The sequence below is a fragment of the Drosophila rhopaloa genome, unplaced genomic scaffold (genome assembly GCF_018152115.1).
Source record: "Drosophila rhopaloa isolate 14029-0021.01 unplaced genomic scaffold, ASM1815211v1 contig_47, whole genome shotgun sequence".
NCBI lineage: Eukaryota > Metazoa > Arthropoda > Insecta > Diptera > Drosophilidae > Drosophila > Drosophila rhopaloa.
Window position 1 is genome coordinate 3281265 of NW_025335142.1, and position 27348 is coordinate 3308612.

Here is a 27348-nt window from a genome sequence, read left to right on the forward strand (position 1 = left end):
CTTGGCCCCGGCAATGAGCTAGAAAATGAGCTGCAGAATATGTATGTGGCATACGGTTGGGCGCCTCTGCGCACAACCTCCTGATAATAACAAAATATGTGCAACTGACAGGTGGCAGGACCAGAAGGAGCGGCAGGAGCCATTAGGCAGGGCTCCTTGTCTGAAATTTAATAAGTATAGAGATGAGTGGTGTCTTCGTTAGGTGGCTTATTAAAAACATTAAAGCCTACGGCATCTGGGAAATAGAATCTGCGCGAACTCAATCGATAAACAAGAGCTCAGCGCTCGCTTACTTGTCCTTTATTGCATTAATTTTTCAATAATCCTTCGGAACTAAAACAAATATCTAAAGTGGCATATTTCATGGCTGATAGGACTAATCTTTTATTGATGCCCGACCAAAAGATAGAGGGAAGCGCGCTCAACTGAGTTAATTAAATTTGCTGCCGAGGGTTTTGCTTCCTTTTGGGACTCGTCTTGCCTTTAATAAGAACATCCACATCCCAATCTCGAGGCTGGGATACATCCTCATCAGGCCACCGCCGCTTATAAGTATGCCTGGGCAACCCTTTTCACCGAGTCCCTCCTTCTCACTCGGCCCAAACTTTGTGCTTAATGCTTAGCCGAAACTTTTTTGACATTTTTATTGACAAGAATCCGGGAAGCCCAAGGAACCACCACCTCGCCATGTGGCTTGTACAACATTTTTTGCTCTCCTGGGCTGTGCGGCAAAGTTTTGTCTGGGCTCCGGCGATGCGGTCTCCTGTGCCCGTGTGTTGCGGTCAAATCTAATTTCCGCAGCTTTTACTACTTTATTAAACTATTACAACTAAAGCCAGCCCGGCCCGGCCCAGGTCCTGTTAGTCCTGTTAGTCCTGCCAGGCTGCTGGCAATAGCGATGGCGATGGCGACGGCAATGGCAATGGCAATGGCGATGGGTATTAAAAAAGTTATGTTCTTAGGTATATGTGAGTGCGGGTGGGCCACGAAATGTGTTAATAAAGCACACTTGCCACCAACATGGCCACATAATGAAACGAAATAGCGGGAGGTAGCAATATAGCCACTTTTCTGGTAAGGGTATCGCATGGGGATTGTATATTGAAAACGAAACTCTAATATAAAAACTGTTATTAGAAAACTGGCTTTTTGCCATATCGAAGAAATCTTGTCTTGGAAAAATTCTATTTTTAAATGTCGAAAACTATCGATCGGATTATATTCAACATTTTTACCTACTGTGCCTATTATTATAAAGATGTAAAATTTCTGTTCCAAGACCATGAAAAAATGTTAATAACTAAGTTTTTTATGTTCATTCCTTCACGAACAGAACAGTTTTTCAGGTGATTTTTACTCAGCTTCGGGGGCTTATAATAATTTATTATCAAAGCTTACTGATTAATGGAATTTTTAGTAATAAACCAAAGATGTTAGAACTACAGATAGTCGTTTTTGTGATCTATCAAAGTATTGTTTAACTTTTAGTACATTCCCAATGACAATAGTCTTAACGATTAAATTAAACCATGTCAGGAATGCGATCTACATAGATCTACCTTTGATTTATGTAATATCCTTGGCTCTAGACCTTCTATTCTAGTCCTTCTAAGCTGGCCAGTGAGTGGCATAAGTTTCTGGCACTTTGTGGCTCTTTTATGACTCGTTGGCCCGCCTTGACGGCATCAAATTTCAGCCACTTCCTGCTCGGCACCCAGCTCCTTGGCCACGTTTAATTGCCCTGACCTTCGCATGTGTGTGTTTGTGAGTTCGCTGCATAGTTTCGGGCGTGTTGCATGTTAATTAGCATTAAGGAGGGCAAGAGGCGGAACGCCTTTTCTAGTTGTATGTGATAAAAATTTATTGGACTCGGCTGGGGCCTCCAAAACGTCTACCCCCCCCTTCCATCACTTGCATATGAAACTTTGGCCGTAGTGCAATTAAATTTAAGCTGCATCAAGCTGCGGCCAAACATACACACATATACTCGTTTTTGGGTCCGTAGAGGCTCAGGAACAGGATCAGGACTCACAAAAGACTTGTGGCCATGGCGACTACACAACGACGACGACGGCAAAGTTTGTTGGGTTTTCTGGTTTCGGTTTTTCGGTCTATAGACGCAAAAGTTCGCGTTTGTTTCTTTCTCCCCCCTCCCCCCTCCTGCCTTTTTTTGATATGTATTTTAATTCCTTAGCCTGTGTGCCATTTTGCAGTCGGTAGTCCTGGACTTTTGGCTTGCCAGCGGCAATAGCAACAAGGATGACTGTGGCTTAAATGGCACTTATGAGCTTATGCCACAACTTACATTATTATTATTACTCCGATTTTTTCTTATGCTCGTATAAATGCTGCTTCTTGGCATGCAATAAATAGTTATAGACTGCGGCGGGCACTTGAAGAGAGCGCAGGGAGAGTTTTGTTTTAATTAAGGCGCATAAGTGCAATGTTTTATGGCTCCTGGAGGCATATGCAGAGCTCTAAATACGGTAACTTTGGTTAAATTAGATAAACGATGTCTTGTGAGAGGATGCGAGGGAAATCGGGTAACTTTTCCCGATACCCTATCCCCTCTTATCGGTGCCTATTAACCTAAGTAAAGCTCACTTGGCTGGCCCTACACTATTATCTTTAAAGTGCAAAGACCCCTCCCGATCACATTTTCCATTCAATCAACATCGTTTGAGCGGGCAAAATCCAAAATCTCATCACACTTTTAACCATTATTACAAAGAATCAAATAAAGCAAAGCTCTCGCATGTCATAAGCGTTAAATTCAATTTGAGTTTTACAACAGAGCGCGTGGTTCGGTTCGGGCTTTTGTTCGGGTTTGTTTGACAGTTTTTGCAGCGCACTCAATCAGCACTTGTTAGAACTTTTTAGTGTGCTGTAAAATAAACATGAGTATAGTATAGTGCTGAAATGAAATGAAATTTAATAAATGCAGTGCGGCAGTGGGTGGTCGGTGGGTCGATGGAAATAAGAGTAGAGCAAAGCGACAGGCAGCATGACATGCACTTCATAAAACTTTGCTCATATAAATTGAAATTGAAATGAAATGATGATGCCAGAGAGCTGCCACGGTGATATGTGTGGCTGTGGATGTGGATGTGCATGTGAACAAGTGAGAGTTGACAACCGGCGGAAGCTTCGTCCTGGATTCTAGACCCCCCCCTCCCCCTCCCACTCATCCTCTATCCCCCCACCATCGCACAATGGCTGGCTGTAAAAATTTGTTGGCCAAACAACAAGTGGAGCAGCCAAAGCAGCGGCAGCAACAGCCTGAAAAACAACTTAAACTGTCATTGCAAAGTTTGAGGCAAAGCCCGGTGAGCCAGGGGATGGGGTATTAAAACTTTTCTCTGAGCAATTATGTGAAGGCTACTTAACTTTTTTTTCTCTACTTTTTTTGCAGGCAATAAATTTGCTCTTTAAGCTGAGACTCGAGAGGGGAGCACGCACCTGAGTTTGCAGCGACACAATTTTGTTGCACACTCGATTTTATTTTCCTTTTTTCGGGCGTTTGGCCCGCCCACTCGTAGAATTTGCCATAGCTATGTGCAGAAATTCAATTAGCCAGCAGAGCGTGGGCGGATGGGTTTTTGTGGGGTATGGAAACAGTTTGCCACTTGGCATGCCATGCAGTTTTGGGGAATGCTTTGAAATACACGCATGCACACTGCGATTCGGATACTCTCCGCATGCCTAGATACATTTCCACCCGTTTTGTGTGGTTGTGACAGGCTGGCGATGATGCTGCCGCTTGCTGCTGCTGCTTGCTGCATACTTGCCTCAATTACGCCGAAAATGTCACATTAATTATTGGCATTTATGGGGTTTGCGCCGCTTTTGATATGATAGACGACAATGCAGGCCAACATTTGAAGTCTACTTTACGGCGTGCGCCATTGTTGTGTCCTCGAGTGCGCGCGTCTGTGTGTGTCAGCCGCACATAAATATCTCCAGTGTGTGTGTGCGGGTGTGTGGGTGTGTGACTGGTTGTATGCCGTATTAATTGGAATTTGTTTTTGTGTGTCAGCTGCAAGACGACTCCGGAGGTCTCTCTGCTGGCTTTTGCGGCAATTAAAAGTTAATTTGACAAAGCGAGACATTTTGAATTAATTTCGAGTCTAAACGATGTTTTAATTCAATTTATGTTTTTGGCAGCACAACTTGACAATGCCATCAATTGAGTAGGTCGATTGACTCAAGGTCTTAAGCGAGGATTTGCCATTCAAATGTGGCTAAGTAGAATGTGTGCATTTTATTCTTTAAATTAATTGAGTGCTGAGCTGGCCCTTCCCCAACCATTTGGCCCCCGATTCCAATTACTTAATGACAGCTCTGCAGTCGCAGTGATTAGGCGGAAAGCGCTTTAAGCCAGAAACTGCCGCCTTGTTAACGTGGCCCATTCAACATCAACTTACGCCAACCGTCTGTCAGCAACAGGAGCCGCTCTCCACACTCGTGCGGCTACTTATGCAAAATGCACTAGACGACACCCCTTGCTGCTCATATATCCACGCACATGGGAGCTTTGATTACCGGCGGACGGAGAGCGAGACAGCCGGAAAGCGGGACAGACGGACAGCGGGACGGAGGGACGGAGACCCGGAGACACACAATTGTGTTGATTGCACAGATGACAAGACCCAGGACGAGATGACAACTTTGCTGCCTGCCAGCCTTGATGACAATGAAGTGCATGCATGAATATTCTAATCAAATGAGCCGCCAGCCTGTCCTGGCTCCATGCTCCTGGCTCCTGGCTTCTGGCTCCTGCCTGCGGTCCTGCCATTGTCGAGCTGTAAAATTTTTCGCCTTCACCACATGTTTACACCCAGAGAAATTTAGATCTCTACATACCATACTCATTAAATATTACACTCCTAAAACATTCTCAAATTTTCCTAAAACTGATTGTGTATGCTCAAATATTTAATAAATTAATATCCTATGATGTAAAATACTATTGATAATTTTGAAATGAAATAAATTAACTTAATTATTGCTTTCAGGAACATAATTAAATATTTTAACATCAATAAGTGAGGTAGAACATCCGATTCTAAAGTAGTTAGGACATATTTTATGGTTTATTAAGGCGTTATAGATTTTAAACTTAGACGTTGTATTACCTAAACATTTAAATAATCATCCCCCCTAAAGTCTTCTAAAAAATACAATTTTCTGGGATGTGAATCCGAACTTATGTATTTTTCTATGGTTTTCAGGGAGGTATTTTTCTGCATGTAAATTTCGCCCAGTGCTGTGCCACATGCTTTGTGTTTTGTGCTAGGCAAAAGTTTCAAAGTCAGCCCAAGTCCCCGGCCAGAAAAACCTTTCCTTTACCTCGTTTCAGTTCATTCACTCACTGAAATCGAATTTGCATAATTTAACATGATGGTTGCGCTTATTCCTGTAGCCTGTCAGACACACAGACACAGACATCGGCGATGAGGGGCTGGGGTTATTATTGTTCGCCCTCGGATTCAGCGTCACCGCATTTCGCTGCCACATGCATCATAATTTGCATACATTTTGCAGTTCGCCCAGTCAGTCAATGTTCATTCCTCATTACCCCGCTCGCCGCTCAGTCGATTTTCTTTGAATATAATTCGCAGCGGAAAAGTGGAAAAGTGCGGTGGCGAGGAAGGAGGAGAAAAGGCATTGACGTTGATGGATTTTGGCACTTACACAGGCTAGCGCCTGTCACTTTCCTAACACCAACTGCGACTCCGAAAAAGGAGCGCCAGACTCGGCTCCAGTTGAGCTGACTTTGAAGCGCATTTTAATGAAGAATGATATGTTGGCATCGCAGCCGCAAGAGCCGCAATCATCCACTCCCCCTCCTGGCAATTTTCCAACCCCCAGCCCACCATTTAACCACATTGACTGACAGTTTTCGCGGCTTTGCACGCAGCCACTGTCGAAGTTTGAAGGGCGACGACATCAACAACAAGTTTTCCTGTTCAACAGGAAGTGAAAAGCACAAAACGAAGAAAAATGAAAATTTGTATCAAATTATGTCGCTGCTTTGTCTTCGATTCGTATGACATTCCTGTGCGTTGGAATGGCAAAATATATGCGTAAGATATTTCAGCTATTCAAATTTGTGGCATCAATTTGATTTGAAATTGATGGCTGTCGTGGTGGAGGCCTGAAAATCTCAGAGCCTCCACTCACTTCCCAATTTAATGCCTAAGTGCAGCCACAACCCCTGGAAAAAAACGAAAAAACAAAAACAGAAAAGTACACAAAAATAACAAACAAAAATAAATACCCCTGAACATTGGTTTTCTATGCAAAGTGTCACATGGCCAATGTGCCACGCCCCCTTCCGACCGCTGAACGCTGCCTTTTCATGCATATCAAAATGGCAACAATAAACGCCAACAAAAGAACAACAATAACAAACATTAACATGGAAATACATACGCACACGACGAGGACGACAAAAGGCGGCAGTCAAAAATGTTGCAAATGTAAGCAAAATAAAAATATATAACAAAGACACAATTACACTCACAGACCGAGTGTTTGCCAATGTGTGTGTTTGTGTATTTGTAAAACCAAAACTTTTGACATAATAAAATGGAATGTTATTGTTAAAAAAGTTACTTGCATATTAAAACAAACGAAACTTCCCACCGCCTCTATCTCTCTTATTTTTTTTTATTTTTATACACCATTTGTTTGCCCTCTGCATGTGATTGTGTGTGCGTATTTTTACTTGCAAATGCCGCATACAAATGCAAATGGCCGGCGTGTGAAACGAGCAGCACTGCCAAAAGCAAACAACTTTAATTGAACTGTTTACCCGATTTTTATTTTATGCCACCTCAAGGCCCTCAAACTCCCCAAACTCCCCGAAGCGGTGTAATTGTTATGGTTATGGTTTGTGATGATTATTTGGCTCGTTGCACAGCTGCCCACATTTTAATGGGACATTATCAGTTGGGCATATTTATCAGTACTTGTACTCCACGAAGAATTTGCAGCTCAAATTATACGACGAATGGGTTTTGAACTGAAATACTTTTAGCATTTCTACTCACAATCAAGCTAATGTCAAATAATCTTAGGTTTACTTAAATAAATGGAAAATACAATTCTTTAGCTATAACCCACGTTGCTTATACGTAATATAAACATTTTTGAATATAACATTATCAGTCTTCATCCCACCTGAAAATCGTACCTATGGATTGTACAAATAAAACAGAGAACTTGCCGAAGGCGCTACGTATACTTAATATAACCACATTTGAATGGGGACATTATCAGTTATCAGTTCCAGCTAAGGATTGCACAATCTATAAGACATTGATATAGCCGGGTTTTAATCTAAAATACTCTTAGCATGTCTACTCACAACCAAGCTAATGCCAAAAACGATCAACAGAATCAAATAACTGGAAAATACAACAGATAACGAGCCGAACACGTTACGTATACTTAATATGAACAGTATCTTAGGTGGGAAAATTGAGGGGGGTATAGCTGTAGATAGGTATATATAGGTTCAAGATCGAGTTACTCACCTTTACTAGCTCCGTCCGGGCCACGCAGTATGGTGCACTCCTCTATAGTGCCGAACGGATGGAAGATTTGTCTAACATCGTCTTCGGTCTGTTGTTTGCTGAGCATGCCAACGAACAGCTTGCGATCTAAATGCTCTGTTTTGGTTTCGGGTTTGTTCATGTTTCATGTCATGTCATGTGATTCGATCGATCCGATTGATTTTGATTGATTTACGATTGATTTACGATTTTGATTTTTGTTTTTTGTTGCACCAAAAGAGACGGCAAAATGGACAAGTGGCAATGTGTGTTTTGTTTTCGTTGTGTGTGGCAAAGTGTTCGATCGTGTTTTGTGAAAATGATAAGTTTTCAATCAAGAAGCCATAGCCAGAGAAAATTCGCATTAAATTAAAGTGAAATCCGAAAAATGAATACGGAAAAAATATATATTCTCGATCATAATATGTAAGTGTTTCGTATAAAGAGAGATGTAAATGCAACAGGGTTACACATTACGCAACATTTTGTTTTTTTGTAACGAGTAACGAACGCAGCAGGCACATTTACGTAATTGTTTTTTTTTGTATGGTAATTTGTTTTAAAATTTCAACAGGCGCAAAATACCCAAAGAAAAGTAAAAGCAACAACATTTATTTAAGGAGAAATTCGTTGGTGTTTGGGTGGATAGTTTGAGCACCAATAGAGCAAATACAATTACAACATTTATTAATGTGGTTAGGTTTTTTTTTTGGGGTGGGAAGAGGGAGTACAAATTTTGATTGTTTAAGCGGAACAAATTTTTTGTTGAAATTGTTGCATCAAGAAGGTAGAAATTTCGATATGGAAAAAAACCGAATCAAATCAAAATAACACGAAATCAATCACAAAAAAGTCAAATTAGTTTTTGAAAATAATAAGAGAAGAATTGTCAGTTTTCCAATTTTGCCAATTTTGATGTATTCATTTTTTTTTTTCGTTTCAATCATATATATTTGATATAGAGCACGAACAAGTGTTACATAAAAAGGAAAGAAAAGAAGATAAAAATGGGTGATATTTAGTAAAATTGTCGTACAATTTGTTTTTTGTTTAACTTACAACTTACAAGAATGGAAATTAGCTATTCAAATACGTAATATATAATTATGTATATTTATATATATATATATAGAACAGACACGCACGCACACACAAGCAAACCATCTCGCACACACACTTACAAGCTGGCCACGCACAGAGCTACTGAGTTAAGGATAGACATTGAAAGGATATTGAACACGCTAGCCACTACTTGAAAAAAGATTTGGTAAAATTACGGGCGAGCATGAGGAAATGTATGGCTTAAAAGTACTTAGAGTCTCTGTTTTAAGGCTAGGTGGTGTGAGAGCGATAGATGGTGGTGGTGATCAGCAAAAGATTCGATGGAACTTAATCAATATCTACTGGTGAATGAATAAGGCAGCTGTCGCATTTCACCTCTTTCTCCTCTATCTCTTTCCTATTTCCAATTTGTCGCTTTCAAAAAGCATATAGACTGGCACCCAAGAACACCGTCTCGCACTCGTATCATATCGAAAATTGAGCGTCACATAATTGGCAAAACACTTGCCACAGACAGCCAGTCCGACCCAGCTGCTGTCGCGTTAAAGTGGCAAAAGCAATCGAAGTAGAAAATAACTAATACGACACGTTGGACCCATGCACATGGCCTGCAGGCAATTGTCTTGTGTCCGGGTTAAGCCTAATGGCATTTGGGCTTCGTACCGTTCCGTTCCTTTTCGTCCTGCAACCCCGCCTTCCCCTTTCCCCCACTCCTTTTTTCCGTTGTCCCAAGCACGTGCAATAAGCCAAACAACGCCCCTGGCATGCTAAACAACAACAAGAAGAAGGGCAAAAAGAAGTGGAAGAAGGGTTGGCTTAATAAAAATGTAAAGCACGTTGAAATGAAGCAGGGGAGGGCGAGGCGAGGTTTCGGGCCAGGACAAGGTAAAAATAGTGCAGCATACTTTGCGGCGCCTGCTGTTGTACATATGAAATGGCATAGTTCAACTGGCTGTTAACAGTTGCGGCCAAAAAAAAAAAGACCTAGGGTGGGATAAGAAAAAGAAGGGGGTGGAGAGAGGGGTGGAGGTCAGGACAAAAGGATTTGCACAATGTTTAGCCTGGCGTTGCAGCAATTTTCTACAATTACCTGGGGCACAACGACACAGACCGGCAGGGATAAAATGCACACAGGGCTTTCAGTGATTCCCTTTTGGTTGTTCTCCTCTTTTGCTTTTACTTTCCTCGTTTTTTTAACTTTACATTTTTTTCGGTCTCTCAGCTAAAGGAAAGAGCAGTGAAAATAATATTAAAGGCCATTAGGCTCATATAGACAAGTTAAGTGGCTGCTGGTTCTGGGTCCTCCGTCCTCGTGATTCCTTTGCCAGCCATGTGTGTGTCAGTTTTTAGATTTTATTTTTATGCCTTCTCACCATCCTGGCTGTCCTTTTTGGCCACGGCAAAAGAAGTCATTAACGTGTCGTTGTCTTTGATGCCGCCGCGCCAAAGAGGTGAGGGGCATCAAAGTGGGCGGCAAAAAGAAAGCCAAATTAAATTAGCTAACCACATGGCAACTTTTGTACATGTGCTGCACTGTGAGACGACAAGGACAGGCCACTAATTGTTGCACGTTATGTTTTTGCTTATCTTCCCATCCAGGATCTGGGATCCGGGACCCGGGATCCAGCATCCAGCATACAGCTGCATCTTCAACGCTGTTTTCCTACCCTCTCCGGGGAAAAGTAATTGTATTTTAAGTCCTGGCCAAAGGTGAAAAAGCCAGTCGCGTCCATGAATAATACAAAAAAATGTGGAGACAGCGGCGCCTGAGGATAACAAAAAAAAATAAGAGGAAACTAAACACAAAGTCGCTGACAAAGCGAAAGTCAAAGCTCAAAGCTCATGTGTCCCCGAACTCCCGCCATAGCCGTTTTTTACTGTACTGGCTGGCTTCCTTTGACTGGCTGGCTGGGCACTGTTGCCAATTGACATGTAAATTGACGTTTAATGGCTGCTAATGAGCGTCTGAGGATTAGTTCTTCCTCCTTCGAGTGAAGGCGATTGGACAGGTGGGGCCATTTGAATACATCAGAGGAGGCGTGACTACATCAGGTGTGCGCATTAAGTTTAAATTTCTCTGCTCAAATGCCGTCTTTGCCGGGGGATTAGGTTCAATCTTTCGAACCCTTTTGCTATCCCATTGCAGCTAATAAATCATTAAACAAACAAATAAATACTCCATTAATTTTCACAGCTTAGCCAACATTTTGAGAACCAACTCAGCTACAAATGAAGATCCTACCGTAATGCGACCAATTCATATCTGAAAATGTTTTAATCTGATTACTGCAGATAGCTCAAAATGCTATGTAAATATGTTTAAGTTATTAATTATTTTGTGGGGATTTTCGGGCTCCTCGTTATAATTACAAAACTTTGTGGGAGACGAGTGGCGTCTTGGAATAATATTTGCTTGGCAAAAATTGATTGAAAACAAAATCTACCCGCTCAACCCCCAATCACTGCCATTCTGTATTTATGTGTTTGTATCTCGTCTGACCACGTTTATTTTGCTATAAATTATTGAAATTGTAATTACTTAGGCAGGAAATGGGTAAATCGTATACTTAATGCTGCCCATCAGTTAAACTGGCCCTTAATGTTGAAATGCCCGATTTTCTTAGCAGCTTGTAATGAAAATTTAATTAGAAACATGTATATACATTGATTAAGGCAGGCAGCACTTTGTGCCCGAGCCTAAAGTAGTTTTTCATTTGCATTTTTCTATATTTTATTAGAGCACTCTACTCTAGTCCCCGTTTGATTGATGATGTGGATGACTGGGGAACGGGCAAATGAGTGACTGGTAAAAGGAAACTAATTAATATGTAATTAGTGACACTCATTTGACATGTAACGAGGATAATGTAAAAATATTCCGCACTTTTCTTCGCAACGAGAAGGGGTGGAAACTGAATGGGGTGGTGAAATTCATCCTCTTCGAGGCTTTGATTAAAATGTAAATGACTCCAATCCGTACGCCATATGTTGGGCCCAATCACTGGGATCAGATGTTGCAAATGCCTTGCTGCCCCATCAATATTGCCGGCAATTGTTTCGCCTCGTCTGGGGCAAGTGTGCCTGCAGGCCAAGGACTGGATCGTCGACATCCCGTTTTTATGGCACTCAGACAGCAGACTGACTGGCGGTCTGAAAGTCATCCCCGCACAGCCGACGGAGGTGTCAGTATTTATACAGCAAATAAGCTAAACGCTCCCTTTATGAGTCCCTCAGCGGTGGCAAACAGTTGGTGTCGTCGCCCCGACAATTGTGTGGCAATTGTCAAAAGTCTCCCCAGTCTTGACGTTTAAATATGACTAGAGATAACTCAGACCCCAAAAACAGTGCTCTTTTCGCCTTTGTTGTCATTGTTGCGAGAATCCTTTGGGCCTGCTTCCGGCGACTTTGAGCTTGGAGTTTATTTGTCAGTTTCGTCTGTTTGAAATTCTTCAGTAATAAGCGTAAAACTCGACTATAGGCTGGGGACAAACTCGCAAAATTATACAAATTCTGGCGGAATGCAGGCCTAGCCCTAAGCCAAAGTTAGAAGTAAATTAGTTATTAGCCTTGTAAGTAGTTCAAAAGTTAAGCCACTTCGAGTTCTGAGAATTGGAAACGGGTAAGAGCCGCTAAAATGCGCCTAATTGTTAATTAGTGTCAGCGTGAATTTGTGTGCGGCTGCAGTGCCAGACATTTCCATAGTCACATTTTTAGGCACAAAAGTTTTTGTTTGGCCAGGGCCAAAAGTCAAAGGCAGACCGAGCGGAAATAGGATGAAGGCAGAAACTTTGCCTTCGTTGCTGTGGTATTGAAGTGTTAATTAATATTGAAAGGGATAAACTTTTGTCAGACTTTTGTGAGTGGCTGAAAAACGGGGACTGGAAGATTGCCATTTAGGTTTTCTCAACAAAAAACAAAAATCTTTACTTTAAAATTAAAAGAAATGAAGGGTAATTGAATAACCTTTTGGACTATTAACAACTTCAATATAAGTCGGACTTGGGCTGTGATTTTGAAGGTTTTGGTTATTTTGAAATGTGCTTTCTTTACCCAAAAAACATTTGCATTTCATTTTGCAGCAGGTGATAAATTTGAGCTTCTTTACCTATAGCAGCGAGAAACCCGGCACTTGGAAAGGCAATCTTGACAAGCCATTAACATTTCATGTGCACCTTGTCTCCGCTTTTTTCCGCTGGCTTGACTATCACACTAAAAGTCAATATAAAGTAAAAATTTTTTATGACCCCGGGATTATCATTTTGCGCTGGTACTGCTGCGGCTGCAGCTTGACATGAAATTGGCTGCACACTGTGGGTAACCAGAAATTGGCTATAAAAGGCGAGCGACGACCAAAAGGTGCTCTCCGTCGTTGCTCCTTTTATATAAATAAATGTGTAAAAAATATAGAAATTTTTATTTTAAGTAGTGACGCGTCAGGGATAATGTTAATGGCACATGGCATTTTCATTTCAAACGCATAAAAGTGTCCGCAGTGTTCCCGTGAAATGCTTAAAGAAAGAGCAGCGAAAAAAGCCATGGCGACGGAAAAAGGAAAATCTCACCCGGAGAATGTCCCCTTTGTGGCTGTCGTTTATGTGTGTACAGATTTGTTTTTTATTTCATACAAGTATATATGCAAGATATGTGTGTATAATAGGGGGCAACTCACGATAAAGCGGAATTTAAAGTTTATGAGCACTAGACAGAGTTCGTCCTGCATACGCTTGTACAATTATATAGTCTGTCTCCGTTTTATAACTCTTAGAAAATATGTTAAAAGCCAAGCGCCCGTCGGAGATTTTCCCAAACGCCCAAAAGACATGACCATAAATTTAACTGAATTCTTAAATGTCTTACTTGAATTAAAACTAATAAAAAATATAATTTAGTAGACTTAGACTTAGACTTCATATAAGTATTTAATGCTTACTTTTTGGTTGACTTGCTAGACTTAGTCGGCTTTGTTTGTTATTGCTCTAGTAACTTTAAGTACCGTGCTTTTTCATTTGATCATTCTTGGAATGTTACGACGTATTAATGATAACTTTAACTTTCCTACTTGTTTTAATTAAATGGCTATTCCTGTAGTCACGTTAGAGTAAAGAAGTTCAGCACTTTGTTTCGGTTTGAACTAGAGGGCTTAAAGCTCTGTCTACTTGAGGCACGGCTTATTACGATTACTTATCACGGCCTAATGAAACAGTTTACATTAACAAACTTTGATGCCTTTAAAGCAAAGATCTTAAGATCTACTTGTCATGGACGTTTGCTGTGGGCTCTCCTCTTGCATTTATGCAATCGTCGAGTTATTTGTTAATTGGGGTCGGAGGGACTTTCCAAGCTTCCATTGTGAACGTCGTCTTTAGTTGAACGCCGTAGATTCGATGCTTCTCAGGCCGATAGCTAAATTCGTGTACAGATTTTTTGGGTTTTCGTATTTTGGTGTTTTCAAAAGTTTTTTTTGCAAAAAAAGAGAAGAGCAGAAAAAAGAAAGAGAAAAGTAAGAATAAATAAAGTTTTATAATCTCTGTTGTTGTTTGGGTTTTCTGATTGAGCGTGGGGTTTTTTGCAGTAAAATATTTACTTTGAAAAAGTGGTTGCATATTGTTAATTAATTGGTTTATTTGTTATTGTAAATTCTCATTTTTTTTTGTTTTTAATTTTTTTGTATTTGTACTACGGAAAAGAGCAACACGAAAACAATGCACAACAAATGTTTACGTGGGCACAACAATACAAATTTGCTATTTAATTTTTTGCGGCAAGTTTCTTGAAGAGGTACGTAAATAAGAGTATATATATCACAACATTTAGCATAATCGTTTAAGTCTTTTCTGAATTGTGACCATTATTTTCAGTGGTAAACTGTACGCACAACATCGAAAAACAACAACACAGAGGTATAAAATTTTATTGGGGGAATATAAACAGAAAATTTAATTAAGATAAATATGCGGGGGAGGGAAATTTTGGTGTTAGAATGGAAACGAAAAATCAGCTAAACTTTTATTAAAATAAGAGTAATTACGGGTACATATGTCTGATATTTAAGACCATCAAAGTTTGAATTTTCTGTATATTGTTTAAATACTGATTGGTAAAGATAACTTATGAAAGTATTATTCGTTTATATATACGTAACAAAGAATTCAGGAAATATTTTAAAATACACGAAAACAAAACACGGCATATGCGTATATACGGAATAATGGTGATTACATATCGGTTTATATTTATATTATAGGTAACTAATCTAGCCAAAGAATTACAACAACAGTTGACTGAATACCAAATAGGATTTTTGTTAGTAAACCTATGTTACAAAACTGAGGGCCCTTGTAAAATCTGAAAAACAAAGCCTTCCATCATCTTTTCTACCTTAGGCAGTCATAATTGAAAATATATTGCCTGACTTAACTCTTGGAAAACAACACTCTCCAGTTGGGAAATCAATGCAAAACTTCGGGCGAGGAATACTCTTCAACACCTTGACAGCAGCTGATGCCACAAATCAACAAATAAAATCAACAAACAGCAATTGAGGAGGGGGTAAAGGACATTGCAACAACAAGCAAGTCAAGCCCGTCAATCAAATTGCTTTGGGAAGTTTTAAGAGAAAATGCTTCAATAAACATGTCTTACATAAAACATTTTAATTAAATTATATTTTCTCCCCCCATTCCCTCGTTTGGCATGAGTTTGTGTGTGTGTGTGCTAGTGCGTTTTGCAATATTTATCAATTTTCCAAGAGTCATCACAATAACCATACGTCTTCATCTAGCCTCAAACACAAACACAAGCACACATGCACTCACACAGGCAAACAAAAGTGTTTTAGCGCTCTCCATGCACATCACTCATTTACACGAAAGGGTAGGGCAGAAAGAGAAGGGCATATAGGGGGAAAGAGGGAGAGCGAATGAAAAAGGGAGGGAGGGGGGTGTGCTCTACTTTAATTTAATTTTTGTGGTTGCTTTTCCTTGTTGCTGTAGTTGTTGCTGTTTGTTTGTTTGTTCGTTGCGCGCAATTAATTGAACTTGCAGCAGACTCAGACTATTGACAGCTGGGCGAGGGAGAAAGGGGATGAAGAGGCGTGGCAAGGATGGGGGAGGGGGCTGAAAGGACCTCCGTACGGAGCAGAGTTTCTGCTGCGGTTGAGTCGATGAACACTTAAGCCGCACTCAATGCACCCCGCTCGTTACCCGTTACGCCTTTCGGAATTTAACTAAGACAAACACCACAACGAAAACAACAGAAACGGACTAAGCCACACACACATAACCAGTGGGGTGGACCTTACTTTCGATGCATACTAGTAGAAAAGACTTCGAAGAAATCTGTCTTAGGATTTGCGAAATGGTTTCATTATATATTACTCATACGCAGTGTTACCAATTCCTAAAGTTTTATTTTCAAACTGCTGGACTTGACTTGGTGTGATAGTTTATATCTTTTAATCCAAAAGTTTTGATTTTTTCATTACAAATTTTGATTGCTATCCCTATCTCAAAAATCAGAATATGGATAGGAAAATCAATTTTACAATTAAAGCAGTGCAAATTATAGATCTCAAGCCTTGGAAATAGAGAATGGAATGTACTTAAAAATTACTTTCCATATTTTACTTTCGACTTTCTGTTTCCAAATTCGTTTAGAATTTATTTTTAAGCATAGCTTCTATAATGTTCTGCTAAATATTAAAATTGACTTTTCAGACTTGAAAGTGTTTGCTCAAATTACTTAAATTATTTTTTCAACTTCCCAAGGTCCACCCTAAGCTGCACAATCATTCGGACAAATACTCTAACACAAGTTTCGCAGTTTGTTGCCTTTTCCGTTTTGGTATATGAAATGCTTTCGGGACTTATGTTGGCTTAGCAGCAAACTTGTCTAAGCTTTCGGCCAAGACAGATAGATGGGGTTGTGGAAAGCCTTCGGGGGCGAGCGAAGCTCTTGCAATTACAATTACGCATAGACGGGGAAGACGAAAACAGCAGCCGATGACGAAGGGCCTGGCCAAGAGGAACGGCCAACGGTAATTGTAATGGCCGACAAAGTTGGCAAAACGTTTAGCAATTTAACGCACATTTAACCTTCTTCTCTTGCATTCCTTTAAAGGCTAACGTGGAGTCCTTGCAGCCTGATCTCCGTTGACTTCGACTACTTAGCGACCAGTAGTAAGCAACTCCGTATCCTGGTCAAGGCCCTCGCCTGCCAGCCTCTAAAACATATTGCACAATTACTTGGCACGAGCACACACATACGAGGGGTAAAAAATAAAATAGCTAACGAAATTTATGTTATTGTTTGTCTGACTGCCTGCCAGCTAGGAGCAGGACTATTCTGTACCTTGCCCCGTGGAACGCTCTCCCATATTATTTGCACATATTTCTGGTCCTTTGTGTTGGTGTGTGTGTTTGTGCGCCCTGTTTGTTGCAACATTTTATTTATCGCACTGGCCATAAAATGCACGCTGGGGGCATTTGTAACAATTTCGCAGCCGCACACAATGGAGGATCCAACCCTCCCTTTATATAGCCTCACCCAAACCAGAAGCGTCTTTTCTTTCCCCTTCTCTCTTCTTAGTCAAGTTAAAATATTACAACATCATGCTTAAAAGTCACGTTTAAACGCTGACGACGACGGCGCTGAAAGATTATTGCATTTTTGGACTGCCAACCATCCACCGCCCCCCTTCCCAGGACTCTTCTCTGCAAAAAGCACCTGCTCCACCTGCGCACAGCCGCACAATCACAAACAAACGTAGTTCATTTCAGTCAGACGTCGTCCTTGTCGTCTGCGCCTGCCTGTCTGTGAGCCCGGCGAAATAAGTAATAGTGTTGCAACGTGCCTGCCGCATTTTATTTCCTTTCCAGCCAGATACCAGGATTCAGGGGGGTTAACTTTGGGGTTTGGTGAAGGTGATCCATAAGGGGTGGGGGGTGGTTGCTTTTTTGGATTGCGAATGTCTGCTCGCTGGCAAGCCATTGATTGTATAATTCTTGTGTTGCGAGTGAAAATTGTATATGCTTGATGTCTGATTGAATTGAATTGATGTGAGAAAGTGAATGCCCCTCTCCGTTTGGCTTTTGCGGTTACGAAACCAATTTATTTGCTTTTTCGATACGACTCTGTATGTGTGTGTGTTATTTATTTTAAATAGCACTGGCAACTCTGGCCCGCTTATGCAGGTGTATCTTTCCTTTTCCGTGTGTGAGCCCAGAAATCCTTGAAAGCCAAAAATGATTTCATAAGATGAAAAGCGCTTTTTCCCACAATATTTTGTGTGTGTGTGGGTGTGTGTGTATGGTTTGGTTAGGGAGGAAGAGCCACAACAATTTTTGGCAACTTTGTGGGTTGGCAGATTGAAATGTTAGTTGGCGTAGGAAGATGGTGGATTGGAGTACAGGCGAATGCAATCAATGGTAATGACAATTAAAGCAAATTGCTGTCAGCAAAAGGAGAAAGTAAAGAGAAGTTACATATTGATACAACTATGTTCTCGAAATCGTCGAGCTTTCTGAGCTGAGACGTGATCTGTGTCTAAGGCGGTTTCAATTACATTTAAAGGTTGGGGTAAAACCCCCTCAGCCTTTGAGGACCTCGGGGATATAAAGTCAGGAAAGCAAAAGTCACTTTTTCAATTTTCAAAATTAAAAAAAAATTCAAGGCACACACGAGTAAATCACTAAGTTACTGTGTCGCATTGATAAACCCTTATCAAGCTGCCTTTTTTTAGGCACACACACACTCTCTATCCGAAAAACCCTCGGTGCGTTGACACTCTGTCAGAGGGCACGGAACTCGAAGGCAAAAAAAGTCACTAAACGGAACGCGGAAGTCTGACAAGGGTGAATGAATAAAAACCTGCCTTGCCGTTTGCCTACTTTTCGGCGTGAATTTAAAAGTCAGGGGATGTTATGTAGCGCGCATATTAAAATCTATAAAATATGCTTGCGACTGCTTTACGACTTGAAAGCCGGCAGCAACAAAAAAAGTTCAATATTTGTAAATCTTCTGCTGCTTGCCACCCAAGCTCTCGTTCTTTATGGGTTAATGGTGCGAAAACGTGACTTAATGTGCGTGTGGAAGAATTTTTTCGCTTCCCAGACCAGAGATTTATGAGTCAGGGGGGAAAATCCTTCGCATCTGGTGCTCAAAGGTCAAAGCAATTTGAGGCGACCATGGGCTGGTGGATTTTAATAGAAATGTCAGCCAGAGTGGCTTTAAAATGGGGGAACAAGAGATTCCATTTTAAAGAGATCTTCATTAGCCCTCGCCTCATTTAATTATCTATTTTAGCCCAAAACTATCTGCCACTGGAAGTGAGTTTAGCGTAAATGACAAATCCTTATGCTAAATATGCTTAATTGCAGCACACACAGACTGAGTTACGGAGATAGAGAGAGAGAGGGAGCTTACAACGTGCTGTACATATGCTTAATGAAGCTTATAACTCTTGCCACCCACCCATACACTCACACAAGCGCACACACACTTGCAGCGTGCAACACGTACATGTCCTGACAATCCAGGCAACAGGCAGCATATGCCATCAACTGGAGGCCCGCCAGGCGAAATAATTATAAAGCGCTCGCAGCAGCGGAAGCTGCAACGGAAATGTTACCGTTATACCTGGGAAAAGCACGTGCAGGTGGGCGGTCAGGTGGGCAGGGGGCGTGGCAAGTGGCATGAAGCATGAGGCACGAGGCATCCTGGTTGCGGGTGCAAATTCTAGCACTGCCAGCCGTTTAGTTTAGCATAATGACAGGCACAGGAGCATGGCCCCCGAAATGGAGACAGGTTATGGGGTGGTTGAGTGTGGATCAGGGTGGCTTAAGGGGGTTCCCGGTGGTTCCGGGTGGTTCCTGGTGGTTCCGGGTGGTTCCGGGTGGTGCAGTGGCCTGGGGCAACCACTAAACCAAGCCACATTAGCTCGGCAGCAAATGTGGCAAGGCGTGTTAATAACTCACTGTGCTCTGAGTGCACTCCGGAGAGTTTCGAGCTCGCAGGGAGCTCTGCCTCTCTCTGCATTTAAGTTTTCGGATTTAATAATAAAGTTGGGGACCATGCAAAGGACGCACAGGTGGGTAAGTTTGTCGTCGCGTCGTCTTGACGTGTAATGGGGCCCTGGCAGGATCTGGCCTGCATGTTTTCCATGCATAATGCATAATTTCGTTTCATCATCTTGGGCTTTCGGGCTGGCAGAGGCATTCCGGGGTCTCGTCTCGGGCCTAATTTGCTGCATAATGAAGCGTGTAGTGGTAGTAGCAGGAGCTCTGCCAAACTCTCCAGCTCCTGTCCTGTTTTGTTACTCCTGGTTGCGATGCAATTTCGTGTGGAAATATTCTTAGTGCTTGTCAGGGATTTGCTGTATTTATGCTAGATAATTGGATAACATCCATCAAGTGGGCATCGCAAAACCTAATGAGATACATATTCGACGCTTCCACATCCGCAGCTGCGACCACTGCTGACATTTCATCTCAATGATTACAAGCTCTAGAATCAATAATGCCGCCTTTTTCCGGCCACCAACCCTCTGGCTTTGATTTTGTTAACCTGAAACTAACGAAAAACCCAGATATCGAAGGACTCCTAACCACAGCACACACACCTTTAATGTGGCCACAAAAGCAGCGATGTGTATGTGTGTGTGTGTGTGCTTCATTATTATTATGGTTGTTGTTATGCCCCATTCGTCCTGTTCGACGTCTCCCCCTTCCCATTGCTTTCTATATTTATCTACCTGTCCCTGTCAGTATTATTTCAGTCGTATTGTTTGCTTCCTTGTCGCTGCCATTGTTATTTTTTCGTATTTTTGTCAGCGCCTCCATCTTTCGACATCGTCGTCATCCTGAATCCAGGATCCTTTATGTGTGGGGCTTGTTTTCGTTGTTAGTTTTTAGCTCGGTTGTTCGATTTTCGTCACTAATGAGCAGCAGTAAAGGCGAACGGTGAACTCGAGAAGGGCGTGACGCAGGTAATGTCCTTTGGACACACTGGTGTGTCATGTGTGTGTGCGTATGGGTAAACAATGTATTTTATTTGTGTTTACGTTTTTAACAGCTCTGACAGGCGACTGTCTTGTTGTCCTGCGGATTTGGGTCAATACTACTCCTTTGCCTTCGCCTCCTATTTTTATCCTTCACATCCTTTAGGTCTTCGTGTCGGGAATTTTCATTTGCCTAATGAATTCAATTATTTATTTACCTTGAGTTATTTTTCTTAGCCACGCTTTCAGCGACAGTCTCTGATTTGATTTTGCGTGCTCGCCTTCACTTCACTTCGATACGAGATGAGTGAGGGTACGGGAAATAGGAAACAGCAGGGCAGGGACATTTCTAATTAATTTTGTACAAATTACTTGGGTTTCGTGCAAGAGGGGTAGCAACAAAAAGTGAAATTTAATTAGTGCAAGAGCAGTATTTAATTGGAAATTGAGGACTAATTAAACGGCGACACAACGATCCTCAATGCCGAGGGGTTCTGGGGTCACTTTGCAGTCAATTGCAAATGCAACTGACGTCGATTCAAGCACAAAATTAATTAACACTCAGCCGCACAAACACACACACACACTAACCATCGTTGTGCGAAAGGGCACACAAAAATATGCAATTAAAATTGTAGTCGCGCTAAAAATCGACGTCGCTAAAGTTATTAACAACAGCTAAACAATAATAATTCGCAATTTTACCACACACACACATACACACAGAGCACAAACACAGTAACGCAAATAATAAACTAATTAAATCGACAGAGGCCTCTATACGTAATGTGCTTAATAATTTGCTAAATAAATTGCTTTTTGGCCAATTCAATGGAAAGTGTCAAATGCACAAATGAGCCAAACTAAGCCGAATTCCGTGTTGGAGTTAACCCTATTTGGAAGCATCTAAAACTCAGCTAACACAGATGCAGGAGCAGCAATTACAAAAAAAGTCAACACAGAGAGGAAGAAATTCTTGGGTTGCATAGTGAAGAATTTAGAAATTCGGTTGAAAAGAGTCTTGGCATAAATATGAAACTGTTAAATGATATTGTTAGTAGATCACAAACTTACTGCGAGCTTAAGGCTAGAACTGAACTTCTGGTAGAGAGAACTTGAACTTACCTGAAAGGAGAGAAGAAAAGTAATCAAGTTAAGTTTTCAATAAATATGCAGGACTATTCTCCTCCAGATAAATCAATTCGTGAGCTATTATACCGAACTATATCGCTATATTTGCCGTGTGCAAATGCCGCTCGTTTATAGGTAACACAATTTGTTTTATATTATTATTTGCATTTTTCCCCGCTTGCTTTTGCCGCATTTTTTATATGGTGCCAGATCCCTATTCACATCAATCCAATGCTAACAGAGTTCTCTTGGTGTCGAGCTGCCCTTTTTTCAGGCTTTTCAATTTCACATATACCAAATATTTTTTATGTTTTCACCTCCTCAACCCTCGTGTGGGACGAGAGTTCTCTTCGCTTTTCGTTTCTCGTCTCTTTTTTTTCCATATTTTACATGCAAATCGAATTTTCCTCAATTTTAATTGGATTTTTGATTGGTTATACTTGTGTTTATATACGCACATCTCGTTTGGATGGATCAACCCCCAAAAACTCCTCGCTCCGCTTGATATATGTGTGCAGAGTATTTATTTGTTAAAATATATATAAATACATAAATGCATCGTTCAAAATGCTGCCTACACTTCAATTATTTTGGTTTTAAATTTGATTTTTGATTCTCGTGTTTGTTAGTTTGTTACACGATGTAAGTTGAGAATTTACAACAAAATCAGGCGAAATATGCAAATTCGGCATGTGCTCGACAGTCTAATCCGGATAGCTTTTGGCCAACTTTTGAATTTTTCGCCGATTTAAATTTTTATTCTTTTTGATAAACAATTATATATCACGGGCTGCACATGAAAATTGAAATATAAGTAAGGCCCCCACCGCCCAGCTGGAAAGTTTCCCAATTTTGTGAGCAACACCTTTTGGCAAGCCCCCATCTAATGATACCTTTCCAGCAGTTGGCCTGGGCAATTAACCGAGTCGCGCACAAATTGCTGGCAATTTGTACAAACTTTTAATTGAAGGCGACATGAAGAGACATTCCCTCTACACGCATCCATGTACTTAGCAACGAGAATTCCCCCTGTGCGCGTTGTTGTATGTAAAATGTTGAGCACACAGCCTCGAGGGCATTGGAGAAATTGGTTGGGACAACTGACATCAAGGCAAGTCTCCCTGCTGGCTTAGTTTCCTACTTATAATTACAATTGAGGCCACCGCGGCCGCAATGATTATAATTATGTCCTATACTGTCGGTTGCTAGTGGACGTGGCTGTGCTACCCGTCTACTTTTTGCTCTACCCCCCAACCCCCACTCCAATAAAAAGTAGCTACAGGTAAACCAAAACGAGGAGAGATGAGGCAATTTCGAAATAAATCACTTTTTGTTCGGCTTGGCCGGGCAGCATTTGTGCGCTTGGCAAGGACTTATGCTGATTAGTAGCAAAAGCGACACAGTAAATTTAAATGTCAGAGGGTGGGTGGAAAAACCACCACCCACAGCGATCCTACCCCCCACCCCGAAATGCCCTGTCAAGCATTCGAAATGATTTATGCAATGAGCTCAAAAAGATGAAAGTTGTACATTTTCATATTTTAATTGCTTTGCTCTCTTAATACTTTTGGGACCAGGCTCAGGTCTCGTTTGCTTTTTATTTATTTTTGCTGCCGCTGTTGCTTTGGTTTCTTCTCCTTATTCCTTGTTACGCTTCTATGGGTCTTTTGAAGTCCTTGTGAGGAGAAGGAGGTCCTTCCTGGGGAATACTTCTGTGTGTGTGGGCCTTGTAGTTAATGTAAATGTTTGCTGAGAAAATTTTACTAATTTTATAACAAGTTGCGGTTTGTATTTCTGTTGCGTTTTCAGTTTTCCATTTTCCTTGGCCATCGCACCCTCGCTGTCAGTTGTGTTTTTTTTCTTTTTGTGTTTTTCTGCTGTGCTGTGCGGCAGGAAAAGTAGATTTCGTGTATAAGTAAGCATTTCGCATTTATAATTTATGGCTTTGTATTTGTCAATGGCATTATTATTTCTCATTTTTATGTTTGTCCATTCACCTTGGCGGGGCGGTTAGTATGCCTTGGCCTGTATATTTTATGGGGCATTTAGCATTTCAAGTCCTTAAATGTAGGTTTATGGAGTGACAGGCAAATTTGACATCAGGAGCTTTGGGTTCGTTTTAAAAAAATTATAATGAAAACTTTTCCACCGACTAGGGGAGCGAATGGGCGCTCCTTGGCGGCAGTTTAACATTGATTAAAGTGGAATTGTTTCCGTTCTTCTGCGGGCAAGTCAACCAGAGCTTAACCCATGTCATGGAATATATGTATCTAAAATATATATGCACAGGACCCGTTCAGGTTTCGGGGCAATTTCCAAACACATTTTCCATATGCACATTTGCCACTAATTATGCGCAAAATTTCTAGCTCAAGGGCTCCAAGCAATTAGCAGGGCACACACATGAACCTCTACCCCCTCCCCTGCACTTTACATCCCTCTCAAGCAATTTACATTGAAATTAAACAAAAACTATGTGTGTGTATTGGGGAAAATGAGAGATGGGTGGGGGTGGCTGAAGCTCATTCTCTATTTTCCAGTGTATGTGGCCAACATTAATGCAACAAATTATGTTTAGAGCGCGCGGACTCGGCAAAAACTCCAAATGAAAATAAACCGCAACATTTTTCATTTGTATAGAAAATGAAGAAGCAGTGGGAGCCCTGGAGCTGAGGGACAAAATGTGGGAGAAGGGGGGCGACTATCACACGGGAGCAATATAACCGGTTTGTATGCCACAAAAGCAATTTTATGATTATAACAGCCGAGGCCCGGTCGAGTCCTTCCCGCCCCCCGCGGGTCCTTCCTCCACACTCGGACCGCTCCGTTTCTCTCAGGGAGCGATGTGCAATTAGGCGCCATAAAAATGGCTAACCGCCCCAGATGGGCGGGGTTATTTGTCTTCTTTCCGTTGTTTTTATTTGTTTCGTTTGGCAGCCCGCACAACCCGCACAAAACTCGCTGTATTTTTAATTTAAAATCCACAACGAAACGTGAGCAGCGCAAGAAAAGAGTGATAGATAAGATGGGAGGTTGGCGGAAAGGTTCATTGAAATATCTAGGTAAAAACGAGTAGTGTGAGTGGCTAACAAGGTCAGAGTATTCACTTTGCTAAAATATTTAAGCTCAGAATGAAAGCTTTATAAATCGACATTGCTTTTATACACAAATCTAAATTCTATGTTTATCTGTTATTAATTGTGACAGAGAACTTTGGAAATTATTGCCTTTAAATGTATAATTCAGACTAGTTTCAACCTATTTCCCCAATAAATTGAATAAATAGTTTGTTTAATTGGCATTGGATTTTAAAATGATTTTACAATATTAACTTAGCGGTTTTATTTAAAACTATAAATACCGACACTTAAACGATGAAAAATAAATGAGATATTACGATTGTTATATATCAATGAACTGACTTTTCTATAAATTAAACTTGATATATTGGTGCTTCATGATATTGGCCCCTAATGTAAATTCAAGCAATTAGCGTTTTATGGTATTTTAGCTACTTATAGTTTTCCCTTTGAAGAGACACCATTAACCAACCCTCCAGTCATTGCCTTTTGCTAACCACATTAACGCTGACTTCGTGGGGAATGGGACTTAAATTATGGTTATTGTTTATGGTAAAACACGGTAAAGGTCGGCGGCTAGTCAAATTGGTTGTGCATCCCCTTCCACATTTAGTGTGGAGCTCCGCCCAATCTGCTCTTCTACCCCTTTTGCTAGATGCCCCTCTCCTTGTTTAGCGAAAAAAAATAGGAAATATATATATATTTACACTGTATTGCGCCGAGCAGTCAAGTTTTATAGAAATTTATGAGGTTTATAGTGTCGTGCCATTTCGTGTTGGTTCGGCTTGCTTAAAAGTCCCTCGAGATGTAATCAATTACTTAATGCTATGGAAGAAAGACCCATTCCCCCAGTCCCCCGGCCCCCCAGTCCACACTCCCCCAGCGACTCGACGCCAAACAAAAGCCATTACGCTGAAACTTTTCAATGAAGCGTTGCTCGTTGGTTCGTTCGCCGGATCGTTCACTCCGGTCTCCCAGTTCGTCAGCGATTCCGGGAGGCGGGAATGGAGAGGAAGGAACGGAACGGTGGACTATTAGCTGCCTGGTTGGGATGATGTCCTCGATGTCCTCGCCGTTCTTTGGCACAACCCCTTGCGGGGGCATTGCCACAGCTGATGTATTATTATGGCCCTCTAGATTGGGCTCTGTGGGCTGGCTCTCTGTTATTAATATTGTTTTTTCCTCTGTCTCTGACTCTGCCGCAGTCAGTGGAACTGCCTTTGCCACTGCCACTGCCACTGCCTCCTTTCGAGTCCTGGCAGTCCTGCGAGCCTGGCTAATACTGGCGAATCCCCCAGCGCATTACGTGCCGAAGGTAAGCAGGCAGCATGTCATCAGAACACGCCCACTTGAATTTTGAATGGGGTTTGGCAGTCGTCTACGGTTTTTAGGTTGAGTTTACAGTAAAATAAATATTTGAGTGGAGCCTGCGACTCCTTGCCGACTGGGGTAAGTCACTTGAGCGTTTGTTGGCACGTAAAAGACATCATAATTAGCATTGGGCGCTCGAAATTAGTGTGGCATGCCAGCGAGTGAGCTGGCTTGGCCAAAGGTTAAAAAGTGCAAAAACGTGCTGGATACGTGAGTCACTACCGCCCCCTTTTTTCCTTGGGCGGGAATAGGCCAGGACACAGTCGACGAGACACGACGGGAAGGCAGGAGCAGCATCCTGGCCAAAGCAGAAACTTGCAAGAGCCAATTTCCGTGTCATAAAACTTGAAAGCTTTCTAGAAGACCGAAAACAATTTGCATGCGAAATTCAATTTGATAATGGCAGCATGGAAAATTGGCCAAAGGTTCTCGGTGTCTACTGCTTTGCTTTCCTTTTGGAAAACTTTTGGCCTACGACCTGTGGACAAAGCCACACCAGGTAGCACTCTAATTGGGTCAGGACGGATGGATATCCAAGCTATGGATAGCAGCATGGGGCAAATCCCGATCCCCGAGTTCAATAATATTTGCCTCGGCGATAAAACAAAGGAGCAAAGTTTTAAATTACCAAGAGACGTTGGGCAAACAGTTCGTATGAAATTTATTTGGAGACCCAGACCAAGAACCAGACGCAGACAGACTTAGACGCCGCCGTTCGATGCCTTTGTCGCCGCAACCAACACCCGTAGAATTTGTGTAATTTGACCCAAAGCAAATGTAAATAGAACTGCGACTGCTGAAAGGGCGTTAAATTGTATAACTTAATGAAACGTCGGTTGGCAAAGTCCAGTTGAGCAGCAGCAGCAGCAGCAGCTGGGAAACCAGTCAAAGCAAACCGAAAGCCAAAACCAAACCAAACCGAACTGAACCGAACCGAACCGTAGCAAACCGACCTCGAGAAGGAGAAGGACTAGAAGGGAAGCTAACCAGAAAACCAACAGCACCAGCCAGCACCAACCGGCAAAGTCAAAAAGTAAGAGGAGTCCCAGTGGCCAGGGTGAGATATCCTTGCTTTGTCCTTTACCCCGAGTCCTGTGTCCTGTGTACTGTGTACTGTGTCCTGTCTCCTTCTGCCCGGTTTGTGGCTGGC

General features: G+C 41.7%; 1 protein-coding gene across 32 annotated transcripts in view; it reads right to left on the reverse strand.

The window, feature by feature from the left end:
• LOC108047040 (CUGBP Elav-like family member 4) overlaps positions 1-27348 on the reverse strand; it is a 127645-nt gene that overhangs the window by 53067 nt on the left and 47230 nt on the right. For 20 of the 32 annotated variants that reach the window (XM_044461720.1, XM_044461716.1, XM_044461713.1 and 17 more), the window contains one exon: positions 7542-7676. The exons of 11 other annotated variants lie outside the window; for them this stretch is intronic. In XM_044461720.1, the coding sequence (XP_044317655.1) occupies positions 7542-7676 (135 nt within the window). Of the gene's footprint in view, positions 1-7541; positions 7677-13551; positions 13964-27348 lie in introns of those variants that run through there. One more of the 32 variants, XM_044461722.1, reaches the window with a different exon arrangement.